This window comes from Ursus arctos, unplaced genomic scaffold (assembly GCF_023065955.2).
Source record: "Ursus arctos isolate Adak ecotype North America unplaced genomic scaffold, UrsArc2.0 scaffold_19, whole genome shotgun sequence".
In the NCBI taxonomy this organism is placed as follows: Eukaryota; Metazoa; Chordata; class Mammalia; order Carnivora; family Ursidae; genus Ursus; species Ursus arctos.
In genome coordinates this window covers 43,649,186-43,675,685 of record NW_026622863.1, presented here as the reverse complement: position 1 = coordinate 43,675,685, position 26,500 = coordinate 43,649,186, and the positions used below count along the sequence as shown (strand labels likewise).

At 47.6% G+C, this 26,500-nt stretch overlaps 1 protein-coding gene across 2 annotated transcripts; it reads right to left on the bottom strand.

The window, feature by feature from the left end:
• On the bottom strand, positions 1–26,500 carry SPINT2 (serine peptidase inhibitor, Kunitz type 2). Of its 2 annotated transcripts, XM_026482406.4 has the most exons (6): positions 25,528–26,500; positions 7,425–7,595; positions 3,171–3,224; positions 2,427–2,588; positions 2,053–2,091; positions 1–691 (listed from the first exon to the last, which is right to left on the bottom strand). In XM_026482406.4, the coding sequence occupies exons 1-6, from the start codon at positions 25,631–25,633 to the stop codon at positions 525–527; spliced, it is 699 nt and encodes a 232-aa protein (XP_026338191.1). In that variant the 5' UTR covers positions 25,634–26,500; the 3' UTR covers positions 1–524. The 2 variants fall into 2 exon arrangements, with proteins under 2 accessions (XP_026338191.1, XP_044234117.1); XM_044378182.3 differs by lacking the exon at positions 2,427–2,588 and having other exon boundaries at positions 25,528–26,267.

Below are 26,500 nucleotides of genomic sequence, written 5' to 3'. Positions count from 1 at the left end.
TTTATTTTAAAAGGGAAGGCCCTTTTTATTAAACTTGTACATTTTCTTCTCTTCCTTTCAGAATCCTAGTAAAAAAAAACCTTTTGTTTCTGCTTACTAAAAAAAAAAAAAAAAACCAAAAAACAAAACCACACAAATCAAACAAAGGAAACTATTAAGACATTACTTTTGTGATGGGAAAGGACGCTACAGGATTCACCGTAAGCCAAAAAAACTAAGACCTGGAGCAAAGAACTAAGCTGAAGAGCAGCCGACTCTGATCTGGGGCCAGAGCACTTGCAGGATGAGGCAGAGCCCTCCTCCGAGCGGATTCCCAAAGCAGACCCAGCCGGGAGAGCAGGAAGCAACCCTCTTACCTTCTGCAGTAACAAACAGACCCGAAGCCCTAATGATCGCACAAGTACAAACCAATCACTCTATTTTAAAAAGCACACACGCATGCTACACTTGTCTCCCCTCCCTTCCCAGGTTCTCGTCATCAGCAGGGAGGCCTGAGGAAGGGCGGCCTCTGGCTGGTAGGGCCTTCACAGGACGTAGGTGTTCTTCACCAGGTGCTCCTTGTCGTCCCCAGAGCTCCAAACCGTGCGGAGGGTGCGCTCCTGGTTCTTCCGGGCCACCCGGATCAGGCAGACCACGGAGGCGCCCAGCAAGACGATCAGGACCATCACAAAGAGCCCCACCAGGACCACCACTGGGGAGGAGAGAAAGGCTTCAGAAGCAGAAGGGCGAGGAGCAGCAGAGCCAGCGCGCAGCCGCACGGGGCTCATGAAGGACACATGCACGTGGGCTCAGGGCGAGGACCTCCCCCGGCCTCAGCCTGGGAGGGTCTGGAGAACAGACACCACCGGCCTGGGAGATCAGTCTACAGTCCCCAGAAGCAGGCTACTGAGAAAGGGAGGCGCCGCACTGTGTGCACAGTGGCTATTTGTGTTCTCTCTTTTTGAACAAAAAGAATCCCTCTTCACACTGTATTTCCACCTCTCAGGGGCAACCCGTGCAGGAGTCCCAAGCCACCAAATGGGTACCAGGATGTAAAAAGCACACCCCTCTGGCTCATGTGTAAACATAAACCCCCAACATTTTGTGTTCACACAGCACTCTGACCAGCTAGAGAAGGATGTGGCCGGCAGTGGCCATGCGGCTGCCTGTGGAATGAAGTAAGGGCGGAGGCAAGGCTGTGTTCGGAGCAGCACCGGGAGGGGACACTCATGCTCCTAACTGCCCAGGTAAACTGAACAGTGGTTGGCCCACCGCCGTCTCACTGGTTAGCTAAGATGCTTTCCTTCAGGTGGGGCTCCAGCTAAAGAACGTGGCCTCCTGTGGCAACTACCTGGCTCCCTCTTGCCATGTGGCTACAGAATGGGCAGGGGCGGTTCCTTCTCCACCCGCAACCCTCCATACCTGGGCTGCTTTCTGCCCCGTGCCTGGCAAACCAGATTCTAGCTTCGCTCCTCTACAACAGAGCAGACACGCAGGCCAGGTCTGGGCTCCTGAACAGGAAGATAGGCGGAAAGAGGCCAAACCAGTGTGGCTGGTCCTCTGTGCAAACACTATCATCCATGACTCAGGCTCGGAATCAGAAACAAAAGCAAGAGGAGGCCTGGGGTCTTGTCAGACCAGCCTGCTTGGGGACAACAGCACTGGCCCTGCCTCGCTCTGCCCACACACAGCAAGGGCTCTCCAACTTCCTGTCATCCATGACCAACGCAGCACACCCCACAGCAGCAAAGTTCCCTCCAAACCTGGAGCCAGTGTGCAGCAGGCCTGTGTGCAGCAGACCCCACAAGCCTAACGGCAGAACTCATCCTCCAGTCACCCAGAGCTGCCCGGGTGGAGACTGCCTCCCTCCAGCCCCCACTGATTATACTATGTGGTGGGACAAACATCCACCATATGTTCCAAGCTGTCTGACCGTTCGCGTGCAGAAACATGACTTTCAACCCAAAAGATGTTTACGGGGAAGGAGTATGTGTCAGAGACAATATGTGCCTGCAAAAACACAGCTGAGCTTCGTCAGGGAAGGCAGGTGGAGGAGGGCCAGAGGCCTCTTACCTTTAGTGCCATGGGGCAGGACAGGATACAACTGCTTGCCTGGAACAGAACACACAACCCTAAGGTCAGCTCACGGTCCTCCTGCCCTCTGGAGCTGCCACCAACGAGGTTTCACAGGAGGCTCTAAGGGACTTCTTCCAGATCTTTTGAGGGTTCTGAGGCCTTGCCACCCCGGTGGGGACCTAGGACATGTTTGTGCAACAGCCGGGCCCAAAGCCCACCTCTTCCCCACAAGGGAGCCAGAGAATGGTAGTGTCCTAATGACAGCATTGCCAAGCTCTTCATTTTAGGGACGGGGAAATGGACCCGTGTCCTCTCAAGAGGCCTCATCCACCCACCATTGTTTCTTGCATTTAGGAATCAGGCAGGCTCACCAAAGCAGCTGTGCATGCACTCCTCCTTAGAGAGATAGCTGTTTTTATTGCCCTGGCACCCTCCATAGATGAAGTTGTCACAAGAGTTCTTCTCTGCATCAAAGTACCAGCGTGAGAAGGATGCGCGGCAAGGCCCAGTGACTGCTTTGGCAGTGCAATATTCTGGGAATGACACAACCCAAGGAGTACAAATCAGCAGGGCTCAGAGGTGAAATGGAACTGGAATGTTCCCAAGCAGTCGTACTGCTGCAAGCCAACAGAGAAACAGCTCTCTGCTAAAGGAACTTGTAAATTACAGACATGGCCAGTCTGGCCCACTTGACAGTCCTCCATGTTTCCGGGTATCTTTCTCTTTACAGCCAGACTCCATTGGTAAGGAGATCACTCCATATCAGGCACTGTTCTAGGCACTTTACATGTATGAACTTGGTCTCTAAGGGATCTGTCCTAAGACCCTCATTTCACACTTGGGAGGCAGAGACACAGTAACCTGCCCACAGCCACACAGCTGGCGAGAGGCAGAGCCAGCACACAGTACTGCCTTTCCAAAGGAAAGCTGCCCCGCCTGCATCTGGGGCATGTCCACTTCCTACAGCCCTGGGGCATTCTCGTGAGTTCTACCACCTGAGAAAGGTCAGGTCTGCTCTACACCTTCCTTAATGGAAAGACTCAAGTGTGTCTCAATTCCCAACTAAGGAAGAAAACATGTTTTTCCCATACATAAATATTTTTAAAAAGTTATACCTTCGTAGTCGAAAATATCACTGGAGAGGTCATCAGAATCGTGCCTTCTGGAAACTAAAACACAAACATCCACGTCAGGGAGGCTGGGATGGACACAGTACATGTAGCCTGGCTGGGCCTGAGACTAACAGGGCCCACTGAGGGAGCGTGGACTCTGGCACCTAGGAGTGGAGGCCCCTCCATGGGTAGGCTTGTCACCTCCCATAGAGTCCTCACGGGCTCTATCATACACACTGGAATAAATGCTGGATGGGGAGGCCTGCCTGCCACCTCAGGGGTTACTATGGAAACTCATCCCAGCCGCAATTTCTGAGGTAATAAGGAAGATGGTCTTGTTCGTTCTCTGACATAGTGAGGAGGCCCCTCACTCTCCTGGAGATATTTTCTTCTAGAACAGGATGGAAACTAGAGATATCATGTCAGTGCCTGAGGGTTCTAGATGACCTTGGAGGCCAGCTTGGGAATAAAGAGTGAACCCAGGCAAAGCAACGGTCAGGACAGTCACAGGATTCCTGGCCTAGCAAAAGTGGAAAGTGATTCTAACAAGCCAGCCAACCACTGAACTAATAAATACTCACTCTCACGTGAGCACTGGTATCAGAACCAGAGAACCAAAGCCAAGGCTACAATCAGTGCAGAGCCGCTGGCCAACTGGGGAGCTGCCCTCGAATGGGAATGGGGGCAGATTCCCTCCCTCCATAGCGGGTCTTGCCCAGCAGAGCCCATGGGAACTGGCCTTCAAGAAAGCTGGGCTGGACTTGCCAGTGCACCTGGACCACTCACCCCAGGCTCCTGATGCAGGCAGAGTCCTTTAAGCATGAAGGAGGAATGGGGCGGCTGCTGTCAGCACTACAAAGCAAGCTAACATAAAGCTCGAGATCAAGGACTGCAGTGGGAATAGAGGCGGGGGTGGCAGAAGACAGAGGACTCGGCACAGGGAGGCAGATGGCAAGGACAACCGAGAATAAAGGAGACAGAAGAGGCAAGGAGAGGTGGGGTGGGGCAATGAAGACAGCACAGCAGGCAGAGGCCAGGGGACTTGAGGCCAGCCCAGAGAGAAGGAAGGGGCCTGAGCCGAAGGCAGTGGCAACATCCACAATCCCTTGTCCCCCAGGAGGAAGCAGAGGCGAGCCTGGAAGCACTGCAGCATCTCTCAGCCCTCTTGTCCGCTGGACAATGTGAACTCCCCGGTGTAAGGACGCCAGCCAGGAGCTAGAAGCTGGTGGCCTAGGCAGAGCCCGTTTATCCATTTGGGATACACAGACCAGGAGGTGGAAGCCCTTATATTACTCCCAAATTACAAATGTCCTTTCGTGGTCCAGATGGCCCTCATTCCATCCTCGGTTGTTTTAAGAACCTACTACTTGGGACAGAGGAATCTGCTCCATTCCTGCTGGCGGCCAGATCATCAACGGTGTTCTCTACAAGGGGATGGATGACACAGCCAGAAAGGGCACCTCAAGAACGCCCTGTGACACAGAACAAGTGCAGCCCCTGAGCAGCCACGGTGCCACGTGCGTGCCTCACACGGTGACTCCCGCTTCTCCTTTACGTGGGCCCTTCGATGTACATGCCAGACCACAAGCCTGCTGGAACTTGGAAATCAGGAACCAAGTGGGTTCCTTGTGGGTTAAACTTTAAGATCACTCGCTGGTAATCAGAGCAAAGATGCATGAAATGACTTTAAAAAGACAGAACGGCTTCCAGGGCCAAATAATCTGTTTAACTGTATTAATTCACCCAACAAATTAAAAAAATTAGGTATGCAGTAGTCTGAATATACTTCATGCCGCCGAATTGTGGGAAATCGGTAAATTTTACGGTATGTATATTTTATCTCACACATACACACAAAGTGATGGGGTGAGGTGGAGAGGCCAGGAATACAAAAAAGGAAGCACTGGCAGAGTCCAGGAAGGACAGGACCTGGCTCCACTGCCTCCCTGCTGGTCCCAGAAGACCTGGGGCAGAGGCACGGGGCCAGCATCACCTGATGCCATTAAACGTTCATATCACAAACCAGCGTCCCTTGTTCTGCGCCTCTCTTCAGCAAGAAATCTTCTGGGAATTTGGCTGAGAGGCTTGCCTACATGGACTAAATGTACAGCAGGCTCAGAGATCCAAGTGTCTGGTCCCCTGGGTGGTTCCGGTTCTCATTATAAATTAATAAACTGACATTCTCATTCTCATTTGGCTTCCCACAGAGGGTGCCTGCTCGGGGAGAATATGCTGGCGAAAGACTCCAGCAACTAGCCGCTCGGCAGTTCTAGCTCTCCTCCCAGACTCGTGCGAAAACACTTCACAAGACGCGCAGCCGGGCCACGCTCGGGTGCCAACAAATGAGCTTTCTGGGCCTGGAGACTCTGGACCACCTCGAGGGAGACAGCTGTCTGCCTTCTCCCAGCAAATTACAACCCGTGACCCTTTGTAGCAACATCCTGTCTGAATGCCCACTGTTCACTGCTTGTGTTCTTAAGATTTCAACCGTTTTCCTGAAAAATAAGGAGAAACTAAAACAGGCAGGTACATTTGCTACAGCTGACTCTTCATGGGGAAAGGACAGAAAAGGTAGCAAAAAAATAATTCCCTTTAATTCCTGCTCCCATACCAGATCACAGCAGACAACAATAAATACAATAAATGGTGTTTTCCTCAGTCACCATCTGGGTAAGGTTGCCAGCTGCCCCCCAAAAGGAGAGGAACTTGCCTGCATGATCCCAAAACAATACCCAGCCTACCTCAGCTCTCCAAATACTGAATGTCTGCTGGGCAGTGCAACACAAAGATGAGCGAAATGTTCCTCGAGGTGCTCCCTCACTGTGGGCTTGTGTGCTCCAGCACCGTTTTGAACCTCAGGACACAGCCAAGGCCACTGTTGTTTCCCCCTCTTTATGTACAACTTTAATAAGCATATCTGATTTCTGAATGCAGAACTCAAAGCCAAGGGAGATTATAGCCAGTGCATGAGGAGACATAAAACCCAACAAGGATGCAGGGCTCGTCTCTGGAGCAGGGCGCACAGGCTGGCGGCATGCGGTGAGCACTGAGGACCCCAGTGAATCATAATCCAGAGCTGGAACACTGATGCCAAGCCATCAAGAAACGATGCAAAAAGCCACGTAACAATGTTAAGGAGATCACCAATGAAATTGTTTGGCCAGCCAAATCCTTGGGTCTCTAGAACACACTTGGAAGTAATCAAGCCCCAGAGGACCAACATCTCATTGCCGTAAACTCTGAAGGAGGCCCTCACGGCTCAGTTCAGAGCCAGCCCACACTGTTATGGTACTTTAGGTTCTTATTTAAACTATGAGGCTCTCTGGGGGCACCTGGGTGGCTCAGTTGGTTAAGCAGCTGCCTTCAGCTCAGGTCATGATCTCGGGGTGCTGGGATCGAGTCGCACATTGGGCTCCCTACTCGGCGGAGATCCTGCTTTTCCCTCCCCATCACTTGTGCTCTCTACCGTTTTCTCTCTCTCTCAAATAATAAATAAATAAATCTTAAAAAAAAAAAAAAGAGCTTTAAACTACGAGGCTCTCAAAGTCAAAGTCAACACTATCTTGACTCCGCTGATCCCTCGCCGGTGAGGGCTGGGAGAAGGACAGATTCCAGAAAGCATGTTCTAGGTTTTTTTTGTTTTTAAGATTTTATTTACTTGAGAGAGACAGAGCGAGAGAACATGAGCAGGGGGAGGGGCAGAGGTAGAAGCACACTCTTCACTGAGTGGGGAACCCGACGTGGGGCTCGATCCCAGGACCCCAGGATCATGATCTGAGCCGAAAGCAGACTCTTAACCAACTGAGCCACCCAGGCACCCTAAGTATGTTCCAGTTTTAATTTGACTCATACCTTGGCTGGCTGGGTGAGCTCAAGTCATTTGTCCCAGAGGTAAAAATAACCCAAATGCCCAGGGAGCACGGAGGGCAGCCTGTCTGAGTGGCCTGGCGGACTCTCCTCTGCGAGGCCTGGCAGGGGACTTGCACTCAGCAGTGGGAGAAAGGAAGTCAAGAAGAAGAGGCAGTCAAGTCCCCCTCCCCCAGCTCCAGCCTGTGGCCTACTGTCCTTTCTGGGAAGAGGAGAGGACCGCTGTGAAACCACTATGTGGGCGACCTTCAAACTGCGCCTGTTTCTTCTGCTTTTTAAAAACATCCCCCAGGTTCAGCCGTGAAGAATGAGCACAATGCAAAAGGCATCACATCCCAGTTAATAAACTGTCTGTAAGTTATACCATTTCCCCAGGGACCACTGTCTTACCTGTGACACCAGCACATTTCTCAAGACACTCCTCCTTGGTCAGGTAATTATTTTTGTTCCCTTCACAGCCACCATACACAAACTGCTGGCAGGATCCATCAGTGACATTGTACCACCACCTAGGGAAGGAGGCCCGGCATCTTCCCACTATCTTCGGAACTCGACAAAAGTCTAAAACACAAAGCAGAGACCAGTTGGCTTGGCAGGGCAATCCTGCCAACAGAGAAGACGCACAGACCTACAGGAGGGGCGCAGTTCTCCAGATCCCCGACATCCAGCACAGCTTCTCTGAACCATTTCTAAAGTGCGGCCACCAGGCTTAGTGACTCCTTCCTTGTACAGGAAAGAAACACATCATCTAACAAAGATACCAACCCACCCACCTTAACTACATTTCAGTTGCATGTTGATTCTGTCCCTGCCCCCATTTACTAAAGACACACAACATCCAGTGTAGAAACATGGCTTTCAAAGGCAAAAACCACACCAGACGCCAAGGGGGAACTTCGCACTGAAGGATGTGTCTTAACCTCCTTATCCACTGTTTGACCAGGTCAGACACTTCACACTCAGATTTCCGCAAGAGCCTCAGAAAGAAGCTCCCAACTCTAGGCCTCCCACCTTCCAAGGCAGCTGAGGGCACTCCTCTGCTCCAGTACCTGTGATGGCTCCCATCTGAATATTCCAAGAGGGGCCTGGGTTTCAAGGCACCCCCAAATCTGACCCCACTCTAGTACAAGGGAAACAAGCAAAAATGTTATAAAATTCCAGCCAGCTACAGTTGCCTCAAATGGCCTAGACAGATGCTCTCTCTTAAAAAGGTAGAGATAAGCAAGTGCTGGGGGTACCACCTGCGCCAAAATAAGACTCTGTCCTGGACGGATCAGGAGGATGGAAAGCAAGCTGAAAAGGGAGTGACCTGACGATGTGATTCAATGTCTGCCCAGTAGCACCCTACCATCTTCTGGGATCATGAGTCCACATCACCTCTTCTACTCCCTTGGCCTCCACCCATCCCCGGCTTCTGGCATAAGGGCGTTCCAAGCTGAGCAGGGCGCTCAATAAACATCTCAAACAAAAGTACCCAGGCCCAACACTTGCTTACATGTGGTCATTTACTCCTAATTATTTTCATGTTTTTTAGGTCTACTTCACTAACTAGGGGACAGCTTTCAAAAGCAGAGGGCAAGATCTCCTTTCCCTTAAAGTATGTCACAATAATGGGCATGAAACCAAATGTTCCACAAAACATCAACTTATGGACAAAAAAGGTTGTAGTACTGAGCAAAACCTCAAGGAATATCACACCGATAAATCACAGATAATTAGTAAAGCGGAAAAAGCATATTCTGAAGTAAATTTTCTGTTAATTTGAAAGCAACCATCCTTTAAATCACCAATTAAAAAGTACCTTATCTGGATACTTCATATGAACAGAATCATTTAATATGTCCAGAAAAGGCAAATCAAGAGAGAGAGGAAGTAGATTAGTGCTTGCCTGGTGCTGGGGGGTTGGGGGATGGTGAGGACTGCAAATGGGCACAGGGATCTTTCGGGGATGATGGAAATATTCTAAAATTAGATTGTGGGGATGGCTGTACAACTCTGTAGATGAACTAAAAATCACTGGATCATATGCTTCAAACAACTGATTTTATGGTATGTAAATACTTTAATAAAGCAATTTAAGAAAAAACAGGGCACCTCCTCTCCATAAAACATTAACCAGTATCAGCTTGGGTGTGCACCTGGAGCAGATACTTTTGACAACGTGCTAAAGGTCACAAAACATACACAATCAACAAGGCCCGAGGAAAACACTGTAGGAAAAGAGTTCTCTGGTGTATGATTTGCTCAATCCCGGCTGTCATACGTCTGAGGCAGCACTGCTACTAACAAGACAAGATGGAGAAGAGCCACACAGGAATCCACATATGACCCACAAGTGAAAACGACCTCAAGGAGGGGAGGACCCAACTGCTACAGAGGTGAACAGCCTCTCCAATGCCCTGCCAAGCTGAGCGCCCTGCAAATCACTCAGACTGCTTGGTATCCTCGCTTCTTGAGCAGTTTCGGGGACAGTCTTTCAGACAAAAATCCGAGAGAGGAACTGCACAATTTAAATGGGTGAACTGGGGCGTGTGGGTGGCTCAGTCGTTAAGCGTCTGCCTTTGGCTCAGGGTGTGATCCCAGGGTCCTGGGATTGAGCCCCGCATCAGGCTCCCTGCTCAGCGGGAAGCCTGCTTCTCCCTCTGTCTGCCACTTCCCCTGCTGGTGTTCCCTCTCTTGCTGGCTGTCTCTCTGTCAAACAAATAAATAAAATTAAAAAAAAAAAAAAAAACCAAACAATAAATAAATGGGTGTACTGTATCATAGGTGAATTACATCTCAACTAAAACAAAAACCCGAGGGGCGCCTGGGTGGCTCAGTCATTAAGCGTTTGCCTTCGGCTCAGGACGTGATCCCGGCGTTCTGGGATCGAGCCCCACATCGGGCTCCTCCACTGCGAGCCTGCTTCTTCCTCTCCCACTCCCTGCTGTGTTCCCTCTCTCGCTGGCTGTCTCTCTCTGTCAAATAAATAAATAAAATCTTAAATAAAACAAAACAAAAAAACCTGAGAGAATGCCAACCAAAGCTGAAAGCAGCTAGGTGGGAACTACCAGACACCACAGCAGGGAGTTCGACAGGTTGACCACCTACCTTATCAAGGGTGGAAATTTGGTAGCTTTTCCTAAGCAAGGATGCCGGGAACATGCTCTGTGCAGGTGAAGAAGGCTGACGGTATATAAAGAAGAGAAAAAAACCCTATCTAGGGCTGGAGAGCAGTTATCTTAGTGAAGTCACACTGCCCAGAATTTGGCCCTCGTCTCTGTCAGCTCAGACACTTACTCGTGGTGCCCCGGCTGACGAGATGCAGGGATGTGGACACCTGTTGACAGAGCGCACAGGAGGCTGCCAAGAAACAACTGTCAAGCAGGTTGGAGGTACACATTAACCCACACACCACCTCAGAAAGCAGCCTGAAACAGAGCAGGTCGCTTGGAGTCAGAATAGGGAAAAGTCGGCTGCAAGATTCCCCTGAACATTCTGCTCCATCAGGCTCCACCCAGCAGGCCGGAGGCGCACAGCAGACAACTCAGGACACACCTCGGTCAAGATACCACAGTCAAGGTGTGCCTCTGGGACACTTCCTTTCCTGACTGATGCCTCTTCCTGACTGGAACATTCTTCCTGTAGAGGTGACGGTCTCTTCACAACAAATCCTGTGGACCTGGGAGGCCACTATGTCCCAGAGAGCGGCTCTCATCTGCTCTTAATGACAACACATGGACTTCACAGTTTAAGTTTCAGAAAACAGACTTATTTTTAGGTTCCCTGGATAGGGTAGGAGGGGACTGGGGGGAAGGGGGATTTCACTTTTGTCACAGGGGAATTTAGAAATGTCTTTTTTTTTTTTTTTTTTAAGTAGGCTCCACACCCAACATGGGGCCCAACACGGGGCTTGAATTCACAACCCAGAGATCAAGACCTGAGTTGAGATCGGATGCTTAACTGACTGAGCCACCCAGGCGCCCCTAGAAATGTCTCTTCGTTAAGAAAAAACTTAGACAAAAAACATAGCATGCCTGTAAAGACAGAATGTTGACAGTTGCTGAAGCTGACTGATGGTCCATGTGGGCTCACAGAACTGCGTGTACATTTGAAAATTTCTGTAATAAAAAGAGAAAAAGCTTATCTTTTTTTTTTTTTTTACACAAATTTGATTAGAGTAAAAGTAAAAGCTCCAAGTAGCAGAATAATTGGCTGAAGCTAGGTTCCATCAAGGTGAAATTTAACCATGCTCTTACTGTGTCAAGGCAGAGTCCTTTCTGTGAGTCTGGAAGCTCCCTGTCAAATGGAGAAAATTCTCATTTTTGTCATATGCTTTTATTAACTAAACTGCTTTTAAGCCTCTATGATAGAAATTTTTACTGTCTAGACTTAAGAAGTGAACTAGTGAAAAAGCATTTTGTTTTTGTTTGCTTATTCGTTGTAAAGGAGACAGTGTACTTTCGGATGCACAGGCCACATATTCTTCACCCCCACCCCAAAGAGCATCAGTGCGCTCTCTTTCACTGTTCTCCGAATGGCTTGTACGAAAAGCCAGAAATGCTTTAGTACGTAACATGGCTTCCATGACTTATCATCTTCCTTAAAGTGTTTCTTTTGATTAAAGCACTGTACTTTGGTAAATCCAGTTTTAAAAAAATGAAAAAAAATGGGGGTGCCTGGCTGGCGCGGTCGGTAGAGCTTGTGACTCTTGATCTCGGGGCTGTGAGGTCAAGCCCCAAGTTTAGTGTAGAGATTACTTTAAAATAAATTCTTAAAAAAAGAAGAAGAAGAAGAAGAAGAACCAAAATGCTCAGCATTACTTATTTCTTGAAAGCCCTTCTGCTACCTTCACTGAAGCATTATGCTAAGCACATTATGTGCACTATTTCTAAGTCACAATAAAACAGCAGGTCAGGTAGTGACACGCTCACTTTACAAATGAGGGCACTCAGGCTTGGGGTGGTTAAGCTAACCACAAGCAGAGCTGAATCCGAATTCACATTGGTCTGATTAGAGCCAGGCATTAACATAACACCCCCGCCTCAGACAGACCGACAGACAGACAGAAAAAACCAGTATAGTAACAGGCAGTGGGAAAAACATGAAACTGAAGATGCTTAAAAGCCAAAACATTCCTCAGGATCCTTAACACGATCCAAGGGCTCAAGAGGCCAAAGCCTCTGCTTGTGTCCAATGACAGGGTCATGGACAGCATCACACCAACTGGCCAAGGCTGAGGGGAACTTGGTAGGACAAATTTTCAGGTTATTCCTTAATAAATAATTCTATTACTCTTAAGAGATGACAAAACGATATATTGGTCTTAGAATAGCATTAGAAAACAATCACGAAAAATATGTCTCAAGTCCTATTTGAATGCTCACAAATGCTAGTGCAAAATGAAATACATCCCCATAAGTTTTCAAAATGCAGAGGAAATGGAGAAAAGCTGAGGAGCTCCAAATTTGGAAATACTAGCTTCAGAATACGTAAAAAAGCAAATTCCTGTCTTTAGGAAACAGTAACATTCTTTTGGAAAAGCATCAGAAATGGTTAAAAATCACACACTGTGTGAAATACGAACCTAATTACAAAACCCTGGCAGGCATTTGAACATTAGCTACTATAAAATTGCCAAGCAGCCTGGTCTTCGTCATGGAAAACAGGTTCCTCTGGTTCTGAAGTCACCAGAGATTTAACCAAGACAACAAGCCAATGGCTCAGACACCTTCACTCCATGTGCAATCGGCTGGAATAACCTGCTGTCACCTGCTAACAAGGACATCACAGGAATTTTAGGCTCCCAGGCACTACCAATCCAATTTAACTCTACAGACTTAAGAAGGCAGTACCTAACACGCTATTGCAGTACCTACGTTAAAAAATTATCTTAATAAGCTATTTCAAATATTCTGAAAAGCACAGAAAACACCGTAATACAAGTGTGTTTGCTTCTCGGCATTATCAAATTCCAACCCTGTGTACATCCCTTACTTCAATCCTACCCGCCCTCTCCCCTGAATTAACCACCCTGAACGTGTTCTCTTGTGTTTTTTAAAAAAGATTTTATTTATTTGAGATAAAGAGTGAGAGAGCACGAGCAAGGGGGAGCGGCAGGCAGAGGGGCAGGGAGAGGGAGAAGCGGGCTTCCCGCTGAGCAAGGAGCCCAACATGGGGGCTCGATCCCAGGACCCCAGGATCACAACCTGAGCCGAAGGCAGACACGTAACCGACTGAGTCACCCAGGTGTCCCAGAGTTAAGTTTACTTCTACAACAAGTGAAAAGAACTTTCCTAGGAGTCTAGCCCTTGATACACTTTTTACTCCCATGGGTGCTACACACTGAAGAAACCTGACTTCTTGCCTCACTGTCTGCCTAATAAAAGAAAGCCTGGGATCATCTCACCAGCCTGAAGTCACTCATGAAATGGTCCTCTTCCTCCCATCCATCTGTTTTTCTAGAGCAAAGCTCAGTAAACATCTTTTATGGTGGGCCAAACAGTGAACACAGGCAGCACTTGCTTTGCACGATAGTGTGGAAAGCAACAAGAAAATTTGTAACTTCCAAGTCCTCTAAATTTGTCAAAACATTAAAAACTGTGGGTTATAAATATATAGAATGAAAAATAGTAAAATTAGTTTTTACCTAGTACAATGTGGCTAAAATATTAGAAACTTGAGAATTAAGGTGTTTAAATTTCTTTGTAAAAAAGAAAAAACTACCAAGAGTAGCTTGAACAATGCCTGCGATGGTCTTTAGCCGTATGACTTCTGATATGAAGCAAGCATTATTTTCAATTCATCTTAGTGAATTGTCCTACATCTTTCTAGGTTTGGATCAGCGTCCAACATTTTATCCTTTGCTATTTCAACGTCACAACTGCTGTAAGAGTTGCTTTACTTTTTGTGGAGGTTTTCGCCGCCGTTCTTTCCACTGGGAAATCATCCTTTTTGTCACCACTTTCCTCATTTCTGTCGATGAGTGGACCCTCACTCGGGCTCTTGGGGCTGTCTATCCGGTCTCCCCAATCAAGGCAGTATCAACATTCCTGCAGTTGGCGAAGGCTTCCATCACTCCACTGCCGTTCCACTGGTATTGTGCCCAAGCACTACCACTTTTTCTCTTCGCTGCACTTTTCATCTTTTTTGGCCAATCCCCTCTATCGATTAAGCATTTTTATAAACTGTAACACAGGATGATCACTGGGGAACAAGGAGGCAACTCAACCACGTGCTTTGCTGTGTGTGCAAATGGGAGTCACAGACGTGCAGTGACCGATCACCACGCGTATATGTCATTTACATGGTGATTTGTGGCTGAAGAGCTATTAGCTGAAACTTGTATTTGACCCAAGTACCCAGAGTTAATATACTGTGGTAACTGAAATTCGTGCATGTCAAAAACCACGCCAACAAGGTCTGCCTTTATTCAGGCTTTGTGGGTCATAGTCTAACTTCTCAACTGTGTCACTATAGCATGGAGGCAGCCTTAAGACAAATATGTAAATGAATGAGCATGGCTGTCATTTCAGTCAAACCTTACTTATGGACACTAAAATTTTATTTCCTGTGATTTTTATGTGTCTTAAAATACTGATTTTTTCAAACATTAAAAAACGTAAAAACCATACTTAGCTTGCAGGCCATACGCAGACAGCAGCCACGAACTACAGTTTAGTCTCTTCTTTAGAGTGTTTATAAAAACAGTGTTCAGATTTTCCGCCCCTGTCATTATAGAACTCAGCAAGTCTTATATGTGCAGTCAGAAGCTATCAAGTAGACTCCCAGGGCTCACGTTTCTTGTAACAACACTGACCATGCATTCCTCGGGTTTGTCCTTTGCCAAGAACTCTGCAGCACACCCTTCCATCACTAAAAACAGCACTACTCTTTCCATTAAAGCAACTTAGAATTCTAAGGACAATGGCCAAAGAGAAATTCTGTTATAATACTCCTCAGACATTCGAAAATCTTACCTACACACAAAAACATAAGAGTACAGTTCACTCCTCAGTATCAAAAAGCAAAGAAAACAATAAAGAGTCATGTAATCCAAGTGTTTTAAAGAACGGGGGCAACAATCACCACATCCACAAAGGGCTTGGTGTTCACCTGTAACAGCTGAAAATTCACCATCATGACATCATGTTTGCGCTGGTTAATAACTTGTGAGACATGCACACAATGGAATACTCAGCACTGTTCAAAACAGGCAAAGGTGTGTGTGCCGGTATAGAAAATGTCTTAAGACTAAGAGGGGGGAAAAGCATAATGGTTTACGTATTATAATTCCTTTCTAAGCTTTTAATTTAGATGCGTGCATGAATGTACCTTTAAAGAAAGGGCCTGAGGGCGGGAGAGAGGCTTTTCCACAGTTTTTCTTTTCCATCTGTATCTTTCAGTACAGTGAGTATTCTACTCTTGTGAATGCATTCATTACTTTTGTTTTTTAAGGGTCAGCAGTGGTTTTATCAGGATAGTGAATTATGGCCCCTTCTGTTTAAAATTTTCAGTTAAAAAACTTTACAGGATAAATAAAATTGAATGTGCTAAATTCCTTAGTATCTTGAGCAGTACTAAGCAACAAGTGTTCGAATAGCTATTACATGTAAATAGGGTCAACATACGGTGTTCCCTCTGGATCAGGACATTTTTCAGAATGAAAGGGGGTGTTCTTAAGAGTCACTCTGTGACATATGGTGGCATAAATTGGAACCTTCCAAGGTAAACTGGGCTGAGTAGCCATCCTATATAGAACGCACTGACTGGGGATGTGGTCTTTTGCCCTCCAGGGGTTTACAAGTAGGACAAGACTCACTTGGGCAGAAAAACAAAACAAAACATATCACACAAAGTAAACTATTTCGATCACATCTGAAATTCAAAGAGCTTGTAAGCCAACATAAGGTACAAAGGAAATGACCAAAGGCTCTGGTATAGGGACACATACGAAGAGTCATTTGGAAAAGCATGTAGGACGGATCCCCGTTCTGTGTGCAAGAATCCCTGGCTGCCTCCTACCCTTACCTATGCCGCGCTGTCTTACCTAGAGGGAGTTCTAACCTTCCTGCGCCTACTTCCTCACTCGAAACATGGGAACAACAGTACATGCAACAAATGCATACTAACCTAGCAGCAAAGCCAGAAAATATATAAACTCCATATTCTTTAATTCAGCAAGCCACATCGTCACTGATTTAGGCCTGGCTGCTTAAAAAAAAAAAATGCAGATTTCAGAGGCTTGGAGTATGTAAACAGGAAGAATCTTGGGAGGCTCAGGAAGATCAGGCAAAGCTCTGATCATGGATTCAGCCTATCTATGACACAGTAAGAGATATATATTTGGTCACCGCCCACAGCACCTCCCCGGTGGTTTCTGAAGTGCTAGGAGCACCTTTATTCTAATAATTGGTCTTTGACCTGGGTTCCTGACACAAGAGCTAAAAGCCTGGGAATCTCTGGAGTGACAATGAGATGACTGGTGGCTGGAGGACCCCTAGATAGCTTCAGGATGGGGGCTGGTTGCCAAAGACAGGGGAAAGATTGACAGGTTGGAACTTTCAGCCCCACCCCCATTCTCCAGAAAGGGGTGGGGGATGGGAGTTTGAGTTAATAATCAATCATGCTTATACGATGAAGCTTCCTAAAAAACCCTAACCAAAGGGGTTAGGAGAGATGGGCTGGTGAACACATCACGTACCAGGAGGCTGGCTCACCCCAAACTTCACAAGGGCAGAAGCTTCTATGCATGCTGGGGACCCTCCCATACTTAACTCCATGTCTTCATCTGGCTGTAACACACTGGTAAATGTTATCTCCCTGAGTTCTGTGAGCCATTCTAGCAAATTATAAAATCCGAGGGGGTTATGGGAACCCTTGATTTATAGCAGGTAGGCTGGAAGTAGAGGTGACAACCTGGGACTTTCAACTGAAGGTGTGGGAGGAGCAGGTTTAGGACTGAGCTGGAAACCTGTGGGGTCTGGGCTAACTCCATGGAGTTGGTGTCAGAAGTGAGTTAAACGGGTGTCCACTGAGAAATGGAGAATTGCTTGATGTGGAAAAGTCCATTCATCTGGTGTCAGAAATATTCTGTAGTAAACAGTTTTCTCTTTAAAATCCAATTGGTTTAGCAGTAAAAGCTGAGAATGTTAGCAAGAGAACTATCTTGAGGACATTAGAACTCAACCCACGTTTAAGTGAAGGGCACTCTGTGTGATGTATTATACATGTTCTGGATCTAGTTAGTATAAAAGTGTTTTCTAGCCAAGTTTGTTAGTAAAAAGTCCCCTTCTGTGACATCTAGACTTATGGTGCCTGCTTTGGAATGCACTACTTATTAATCTTGAGGCTGTCCTGACAATGGCTTGTCTGGGAAAGGGCACTTGAATTCAGTGTTGAGTAATAAAGCAAGAAGACTCAGCTTTTCCTCCATAGTCTCTGCTGAGATAAATTCTGGGGGCATGCACAGATGTGTTTTTCTTTTCTTTTCTTTTTTTTTTATATTTTATTTATTTGTCAGAGAGAGATAGAGCACAAGCAGGGGGAATGGCAGGCAGAGGGAGAAACAGGCTCCCCACAGAGCAGGGAGCCCAACGCAGGACTTGATCCCAGGACCCAGGACCCCAGGCAACCCCACAGATGCGTTTCTTAAAAACAACTCAAATGGAAGGGATGTCTTTGACACACAGACCAATAACATAAAAATGTTGTGAAAATTAAAGGAGTTTTGTATTCCATTCTAAGCCCTTAAAACAGAGGTACCTGTTAAGCACCTGCCTTCAGCTCAGGTCATGATCCCAGGGTCCTGGGATGGAGTCCCACATAGGGCTCCCTGCTAAGCAGAGAGTCTGTTTCTCCCTTTCTCTCTCCTTCTCTCTCTCCCCTTGCTCCTGCTCTCTCTCACATAAGAAAAAAAATTTTTTTAAAGCCCTTAAAACATTTAGCACAAAGCTTTGAATAAATAGTAGATAATATATTTTTATGAGGCCAGACTAATATAGGGACAGTGGGAATGAAGATAAGAAAAGGATGACACAGGGGCGCCTGGGTGGCACAGCGGTTGAGCGTCTGCCTTCGGCTCAGGGCGTGATCCCGGCGTTATGGGATCGAGCCCCATGTCAGGCTCCTCCGCTGTGAGCCTGCTTCTTCCTCTCCCACTCCCCCTGCTTGTGTTCCCTCTCTCGATGGCTGTCTCTCTCTCTGTCGAATAAATAAATAAAATCTTTAAAAAAAAAAAAAGAAAGAAAAGGATGACACAATTCACTACTTAAGTCCAACTGAACACGGCGGCTGACAGGACACAAGGGATAAGGAAATCCACAAGTACAACCTCAAGCCAGAGTTGATCAAAACAACCCAACCATCACTCCTCCCTTTGTTTTTCTGCTGTGTGACCATTTACCGCACCTGAAGTGATACCTTTCCTTATCTTCACCCAGAGTAAGACAATGGCGAACTATCACACAGATCAAAGTCCTGCAACCCCACATTATCCTGAGATTAAGAGTTCAGAGCCTAGGGAAAATAAGAAAAAATATGCCCTCGTTACCCATTTGGACCTTCCAGTATCTCTTAAAAGAATGAGAGAATCTTTAAAAGTGTGTAAGTGAAGAGGTACTGAGGTACTCACGGCTCTTTTAATTCCACTGTGCCAGATTCCAGAGTTGACATTTATTTTACGATCAGTTTTACTTCAAAGAGATCTAGAAGTTCACCTATTTTGGTTAGCTGGGTAGGTCCTACATACTTGCGTGCTTCTGTTTTCAGTAAAGAAAGCTACTAACTACCCATCTCCTCTAGCTTTGGGTGCCTGGAAGTTGTCATTATTAGGATAAATAATTCAGAAACTTTAAATAACCCTTAGATATTTATGAGGAAAGAACATTTACAATGACAAATCCAACTTACATTATTAGATTCATAATATCTTGTTTTAGATGTAAAACCTTGGCATTTTAGATATAAAAGTTTACATTTTATAAACCATTGACACCACTCCTACACACTGTCACCTCGTATTCATCACTCAAACAAGACTATAAATTCTACTCTTACCTAAATCTATAACTAGAATCACAGTAGCCCATCTGAATAACTTGGAAGGAAACAGTTTCAATGTCTTTCATGGGACTGCCTGCTAATTCGTTCAAGGATTCTTAACATTTTCTGAATCATGGACCATTTTCATAAATTGATGAAAGCTAACGAACCCTCTCCCTTGAACAGCGCTTCTCAAACTTTTTTTTCATTATCATCATCTTAAGGAACCTTTTTAGACATGTTTTTTATTATGTTCCATTAAATTTCAATACCACATGCATACTGTCTATTAGTTTATACGCAGTGGCCCTTTGAAAGGTCACACACTATGATAATAACTAATACTTTTCACCCCCTTAAGAGCATGTCCTAGACTCTAAATGACAGACCCAGGGACACACATAAAATATGACATATGAACTCAAGGACTTCAGAAGCCACGGACCCAGGACCCTGTTGGGTGAGATCCATCTCAAACACTAGTGTGTAAAACAATTGCTAAATTTTTTGCCCTCATTTCTAAAATGGATTTCCAATCATGAAAAATATACTTCAAATACTTTCAAAGTAACTAAACTCTAAAGTTACTGGGCCTCAGCATTCATGTTCCAGCAACCCTTTTTTAGTTTTCAAAAAGATCTTGTCAGAAACAATACATGAAATGACACCTGTGACCAGGACTGCACAAAGACACCCATAATCCACACGCTAATGCCTCTGGAGTCACTGTGAAAAATGCATTAGTCATGTGACCAATGGGCCACCAAGGCTTCCTGGGGTCCATGAAGTCATTTCAGTGTGACCCCTTCAGGGTTCTCTCCCCTCTCACATGACTCTTCAGGCTACCTCATCACTTACTTGGCCTCAGCACATGGCCAACTACCTCAAGACAAGTGGGAGAATTGCAAATGCCTCTGGGGACAGGAAAAATGAGAAGTGCGAGGAGAGCTGGGTGAAAGAGGAGAAAGAAGTCTGCTTTCTCTATCATGGCTGAGCTCTCAAATGCTGACCAGGGCAGAGAATGTTTCAGTGGACCTGAAAGTGAGGCCCTCAACGTTCTTTAGGGACTGTCACCATCTGAGGTTCAAAGGCCATGTTTTCAGTACTAAGCACACCAAACCTTACCTTACTTTTCTTATGGTACTCATCACTATATATTCATTGCTCATTTTATTATTGTACTGTCTTCCTTTCATTACAAGGTAGCTGCCATGCATCAGGAGGTCATTTGTTTTGTTCAGTGCTATTTCCTGCGTCTTAAACTGTACCTGGCATGTGGTAGGTGCTCAATAAACGTGCTGAATAGGAGCACCTGGGTGGCTCAGTTGGTTGAGCGTCTACCTTCGGTTCAGGTAGTGATCCCAGGGTCCTGGGAAAGAGCCCCACGTGGGGCTCCCTGCTCAGTGGGGAGCCTACTTTTCCCTCTCCCTCTGTCTGCAGCTCCCCCAGCTTGTGCTCTATCAAACAAATAAAATCTTTAAAAAAAACCTATGTGTTGAATAAATCAGTGAATAAATATTTCAAAATATCCTGGAACCAAACTGCCTTGACTGCAAGCAAAACAAGTGCCTCTTCTGTGAAGGGCAGGAATACTAGAAGATGCCAGGGGCTCCTGGGTGGCTCAGCTAGTTGAGCGCCAGACTCTTGGTTTCCACTCAGGTCATGATCTCATGGGTAGTGGGATCAAGCCCTGTAGCATCAGGGCTCCACGCTCAGCAGGGGAGCCTTCTTGAAGATTCTCTCCCTCTGCCCCCCTCCCACTCACGGGGGTGGGTTCGCTCACTCTCAAATAAATAAATCTTAAAAAAAACACAAAAAACTCTAAGATGCTACTTTGGAGAACCCTCACTCAGCTGATCACCAATACCCACTGCACTTTAGCTCTTTGTCATGTATCTGACCACTCAGTTACAACCATCAATGGGTGAAGGGAAGACAAAGGAGTGGTGACTAAGAACATGCTTACTGGAGAAGTGCTGGCAAGTTTGTCCTTTTAGTCAAAGTTCTGGGGAAACTGTAATTAACCCAAGAGGTTGATGGAAACTGAAGATCACTTGAAAGCACAGTAGAGGCTCTCAAATGAAGGCCACTGCACTTTTCTCCAGTAGAAAGTCCCAAGAACAATCAACAAAAGACGATGAGCCCAGTACCCATTAACACCAAGCTCTGATGCCCAAGGTCAGGCATAAAGTTACTGGCAGCAGGAACTACACTTAAACTTCCCAAAGCAATTTTTGAGGTTTTATTCTGAAAAGGAAGACACAATTGACCTTTCTCTTGATGGTTTTCTTAATAACAGTTTCTTTCCTCTAGCTTACTTTATTGTAAGAATACAGCATTGAATACATGTAACACAAAATACGTGTTAATTGACTTGTTTATGTCATTGGTAAGGCTTCCAGGGGGTTATTAGTAGGTTAAGTTTTTGGAGAATCAAAAGTTACATGTGGATTTTCAACAGCACAGAGGTGCCCCTAACCCCCCGCAGTGTTCAAGGGCCAACTGTTATGATCTGTCCTTGAATTGAGTGAAATTAAAATTACATATTTTGGGACACTTGAAATAAGAGGACTTATCACCCGGGGAAGAGATTAGGGAAAAGAAAAAATCACAAACATCTGCGGCCACCTGATAAGGGCTTTTCCCTCCCTAACAGCAATAATACACCCCCCCCCCCCCGCCCCGCACTACACAATTTATAAGGAGCTGTTATGTTTTCTCTACCTCCATTTACTAAATGGAGCATATTCTTAAGACTGCGGGGGGGGGGGGGTGTCACAACTCAAATGCTAGAGATACGGTGGCAGGCCAACTACATGAAGCCTGAGGGAGAGCAGTGTATGTCCTTTCCAAACAGAGCACTATGGGTGCTATGCGGGAACACTGACCTGGTGCCACTGATCTTCACATTTTTCAGGCAGAGCCCCAGCCAAATTTTTCCATAAAAAATTCCCGACTCTAGAAATGTACAAGTCACATAAAGCCTGTTTGAGGCCTCTTGGGAACGGCCAGTTTATAATCTCTGTGCACTTTCCACGGCAGACTGGTATTCTCCCTGAATGCTAGAAACACCCAGAGCAGCATCAGCTTTCCCCCACCTCCATCTGCAGGCGTCGGGATTCAGGACACCCTTTGTCCAAACTACAAGTGTCCACTATATCCCACACCCCTTCCTATCTGCCCTCAATGTTGTCAGCCTTGAAACCACATGGCACTCCTATCACTTGCTTATCACCACATCAGCCCCAGACTCCTGAATTTACCCCCTCAACCCCATACATCCAATTTTGTTCCCATCTCTCCTCCCCCTAACTTCTGGGGCTTGGGAACTTAGCAACTACCTTAAGCAAAATCTTTCATTTTCTCAATCTCCTCTCTGAACATTCTCATCACATTCTTACTCTAACCAAAACCTGCTCTCCCTTGAGGACATGCCCAAGAGGGTAGGTCTCCTTGCTCCTGGTGCTGCTTCTACACCATTCTCCTTCTGCCCTCTCAAAACTCCAGCTATCAATCTCATCATCAAAGTAGATTGTACCCCACCTTGGTTTTTTTTTTTTTTAAGATTTTATTTATTTATTTGACAGAGAGAGAGACAACCAGTGAGAGAGGGAGCACAAGCAGGGGGAGTGGGAGAGGAAGAAGCAGGCTCCCAGTGGAGGAGCCTGATGCGGGGCTCGATCCTGGGACTTTGGGATCACGCCCTGAGCCAAAGGCAGACGCTTAACAACTGAGCCACCCAGGCACCCCTGTACCCCACCTTGCGCATCATCTGCTAGCCCAGATCACTACTCCTCATTCCGTGACTTTAGCTCCTGGCTCACTGTTTCTCAAGTTGCCTCTCTCATCATTCTCAGGGATTTCCATATCCAGGTGGTTGACCCTCAGATCACCCTGGCCTCTTGGTTCCTAGACCTCTTCTCCAGCGATCTTGTCCTCCCCTCAGCCTCACCCCACAATGGTTATGCCTAGACCTTGTCTCAGTAACCACAGCTTCTTGGAACCTCAGCTTCAAGCATCTCGCTCACTGCCCATTGTATCCTGTCTTTCTAGCTCATTTTCCCCAAAACCTCAACTCCAATAATCCACTTTTCCTCTACTCCTCAGCCCCCTCATGTCTTCACACAGTTCAAATTCATGACCAACCATGACGACCCCCCCCCCCACATTCACTACATACCTCCCCACCTCAACATACTCATCTAGTGGTACCTATGCAGTTGCAAGTAGCTGGAGAAACTTATCTCTCTTAGTGGAAGACGCTGCTTCCTGAAAAAAATCAAAGCAATCAGAAGGGGGGGAAAATCAAAACTACCTCCCGCCTCAAATTAAACTACTGAAAGCTCTCAAACAAACAGAACTGCAGATAAGGAAGGTCATTAGTTCACCCAACCAGACAGGAGTACTTCTGAAAGGTCAGGAGGTCCAGTCAGCTATAGCAGCCAGAAAGGCCACTGGGAAAAGAGAAGGCCTCGGAAGCCAGACTTGACTGTCAATTACTACTGTGTGACCTTAGGCAAGACCTGTAACTTCACCACCGCACCAGGCTGTTTCAAGGATTAAACAACACATTGGAGCTCAGAGTAAGCAGTAGAGGTTAACCCTAAACTCAGTTTTGATAAAGTCCCAGGCCAGGTAACTGGAAGGTACATCCTAAGATAATTACACCACTGAAAAAAGTACAGAAGAGCTGTCAAATTCTAGTTCATACTGCAAGAATGTTCAACACCTACATTCTTTCTTTTTTTAAATAAGTTTTTTTTTTTTTTAAAGATTTATTTATCTGAGAAAGTGAGCAAGAGAGAGCACAAGCAGGGTGAGGGGCAGAGGAAGTGGGAGAAGCAGACTCCCTGCTGAGATGCTCCATCCCAGGACCCTGGGATCAAGACCTGAGCCAAAGGCTGATGCTTAACCTGCTGAGCCACCCACACGCCCAACACCTGCATTCTTGATTCCTTGACCTACAGAGGTGATCCTCTCCCCACCGACCCTTGACATCCCCATTAGCTCATTTTCTCCTCTCTGCCTCTGGCGTGGGGAAACTAAGAGCTTTCAGAAAACACCACAGGTGATGACTTGGTGTACAGACACCCTATTTTCTCTCTTTCCACCCAAAATGCTGGCCTACGAAGCCACCTGGCTCCTGCCTACTTCTCCCACCTCCTCCAATTCCCTCCCCACCCCCACTCCTACTCCAGCTAGGATGGTTCTCTTTTCCTTGAATACCACCAGGCTTGCTCCAACCTCGAGGCCTCTGTTCTCCATTACCTCCAATCGGACTCTCATCCACCAGGTCTTTGTGTTAGGGCTCAAGACGTCACCCTCCTCAGAGAGACACCTCCCCTGACCACCTGAGCTAAAGCAGCCCCACCATCTTACATCACGTTGTTTGTGTACTTCAACTTGTTCATTTACTTCTTAGTAATTTAATACTGTGGTGACTGCTCTTTATCTAAATGTTTATTCACTGTCTCTGTCTCTCCCACTAAAATATAAGCTCTTTAAGTGCAGGGACCTGGCTTGTCTGAGTCACAACTATTATCACCGGTGCCAGCATCATCCCTGACACATAGCATGGGCTCAATAAGCTTTGCTGAATCAATGAATTCTTTTTTGAAAAGAGGGTTTTTTCCAAAGCCTGGCTGTGCTTGTCTGAAGCAGTTGAGGTTATGACAACACTTGTGCAAAAAGACCTTCCCAGGCCAAACTTTCTGGTGAATGTAGAGATTTAAATTGGGCCTTGTTCTCCAGCAACCTGTAAGGACCAGCTCCACGAACCCTACCCCAGCGTCTCAATGCCAATTCTCTTCTTATACCAAGGGGTCCCCACTCTTGCACCTTGGCAAAGCTTCTCCATTCCAACACTTTTGCTCTTCTTCTCCTTCCTTTGGATATCACTGAGAAACACCTTTCTTTTCGGAGCCGTTCTACTGCAACTGAACCAGCTAAGATTTCTCGGGAGGCTGTGGTCCAATATGTGAAGAGGTGGGCGTGGGGGCTTCTTCCCAGGGGCTAAAACCGCCACTACGTCACCTAATCCAAGCCCCACCCTCTCAGGCCTGGCCCCCCAGGGCTCTCCTGGGCCCTAGAACTTTCCTCTGCGAGGAGGAGGCTGGCGTTCTGTTGGGCCTCTCACCCCCTTCCTGCCACAGGAAGGCCAAGGCCACTCCTTCTTGGCCAATAGTCCTAAGCCTCCTCCCTAACCCGCAAAAAACTTTCCCAACCCTGGCTCCGCCGCCTGTCCTCACTCCCAGGGGCACCCAAACCTCTTCCCCAGGCTCAATCTCCCCAAGCCCGCTCCACCACACCCCCTGAGCTTCACCAGGTTGTCCCCAATTTCCTCTCCCGCCTATTCGCCCTGTTCAGACCCTGCCCAAGGCCCCTCGCACCCGAACTTAGCCCCCGGACCCTAACGCCCCGCCCTCGGCCTCTCGGCCTTCAGTCCTCCCAGGAGACCCGCCCCGGCCCTCACCGTGGACGCCACGTTCTCCGCTGGCCGCCTCAGCCCGGAAGAGGAGCAGCGAGGCCAGCAGGGCGAGGAGCGCCCCGCACCGCCTCGGCCCACACAGCTGCGCCATGACGGGCTCCACCCAGCAACGCAGGAGAAGCCTCGAGCCGCTGGCCGTTAGGGTCTCGCGATCAGGTGCGGGAAGACCCTTGCCGCGCACGCGCGCTGGACAGTCTCGTGTTCAGGTGCGGGCGCTCCCAGAGGGTCTGCGAGGTGCTGCGCCGGCGCCCCTGCCGAAGTCTCCTGGGAGCGTCCCCCTCGTCGGACCTTCGGTGTGCGGACACTCTGCCTCCTACGCCCACGATGCTTCTGTCCACCCCTCACTCGCCCCTTGCCCCCGGCGACACTCAGCGACTCTCTCACGGTTCAGAACCCCACCACACTTCCAAACCCTCGATGGGCGCTGGAGCCAATGGCGGCCGCCTCCGAGCAGCTATCGAAGGTGGCCGGTCAGGGAGGGGGCGGGGCGCACCTGGCGAGGCGGAGCGCGCAGAGCGCAGGCGCAGGGAGCGGGCACCTGAGCGGCGATCCTCCTCCCTTGGCGCACCTGGGCTGGCCCCAGGATTAGGGCGGTGGGGCGGTGGGGCGGTGGGGCGGTGGGGCGGTGGGGGCGGGGGGAGGTGTGCGGCTTGCGTTGGTGCGCCTGGGGTAGGACGTAGCCCGTGGGGAGGCGCAAACCTGCCGAGCCCTGGGGCTCCTGCCTCCCTGCTCCGGAGCTTGGTGACGTCCTAGTACCTTCACCCTTGGGCTGGGCCTCGGGGTGGGAGAAGACGGTACAGAATGGTCTTCCTGTAAGTCTGTGGTTCCTGAAAATGTGGCGATGAAGCTCGCCTCATTTCTGCCCTCCTTTGAGGGTGAGGGATTTATTCCTTCCTAAATTGAATGTTCACTGAACTCCTAATAGGCGCGTTACTGGGAACCCAGCGATGACCACGCC

Bases quoted from the DNA above. Each gene is read 5' to 3' on its own strand.
- SPINT2 (XM_026482406.4), bottom strand. From the start codon at position 25,633: ATGGCGCAGCTGTGTGGGCCGAGGCGGTGCGGGGCGCTCCTCGCCCTG. The intron at 7,596-25,527 runs GTGAGGGCCGGG...TTTGTGTTTTAG, and splicing joins CGGAGAACGTGGCGTCCACG to ACTTTTGTCGAGTTCCGAAG. The intron at 2,092-2,426 runs GTGAGCCTGCCT...GTTCTGTTCCAG, and splicing joins GTGCATGCACAGCTGCTTTG to GCAAGCAGTTGTATCCTGTC.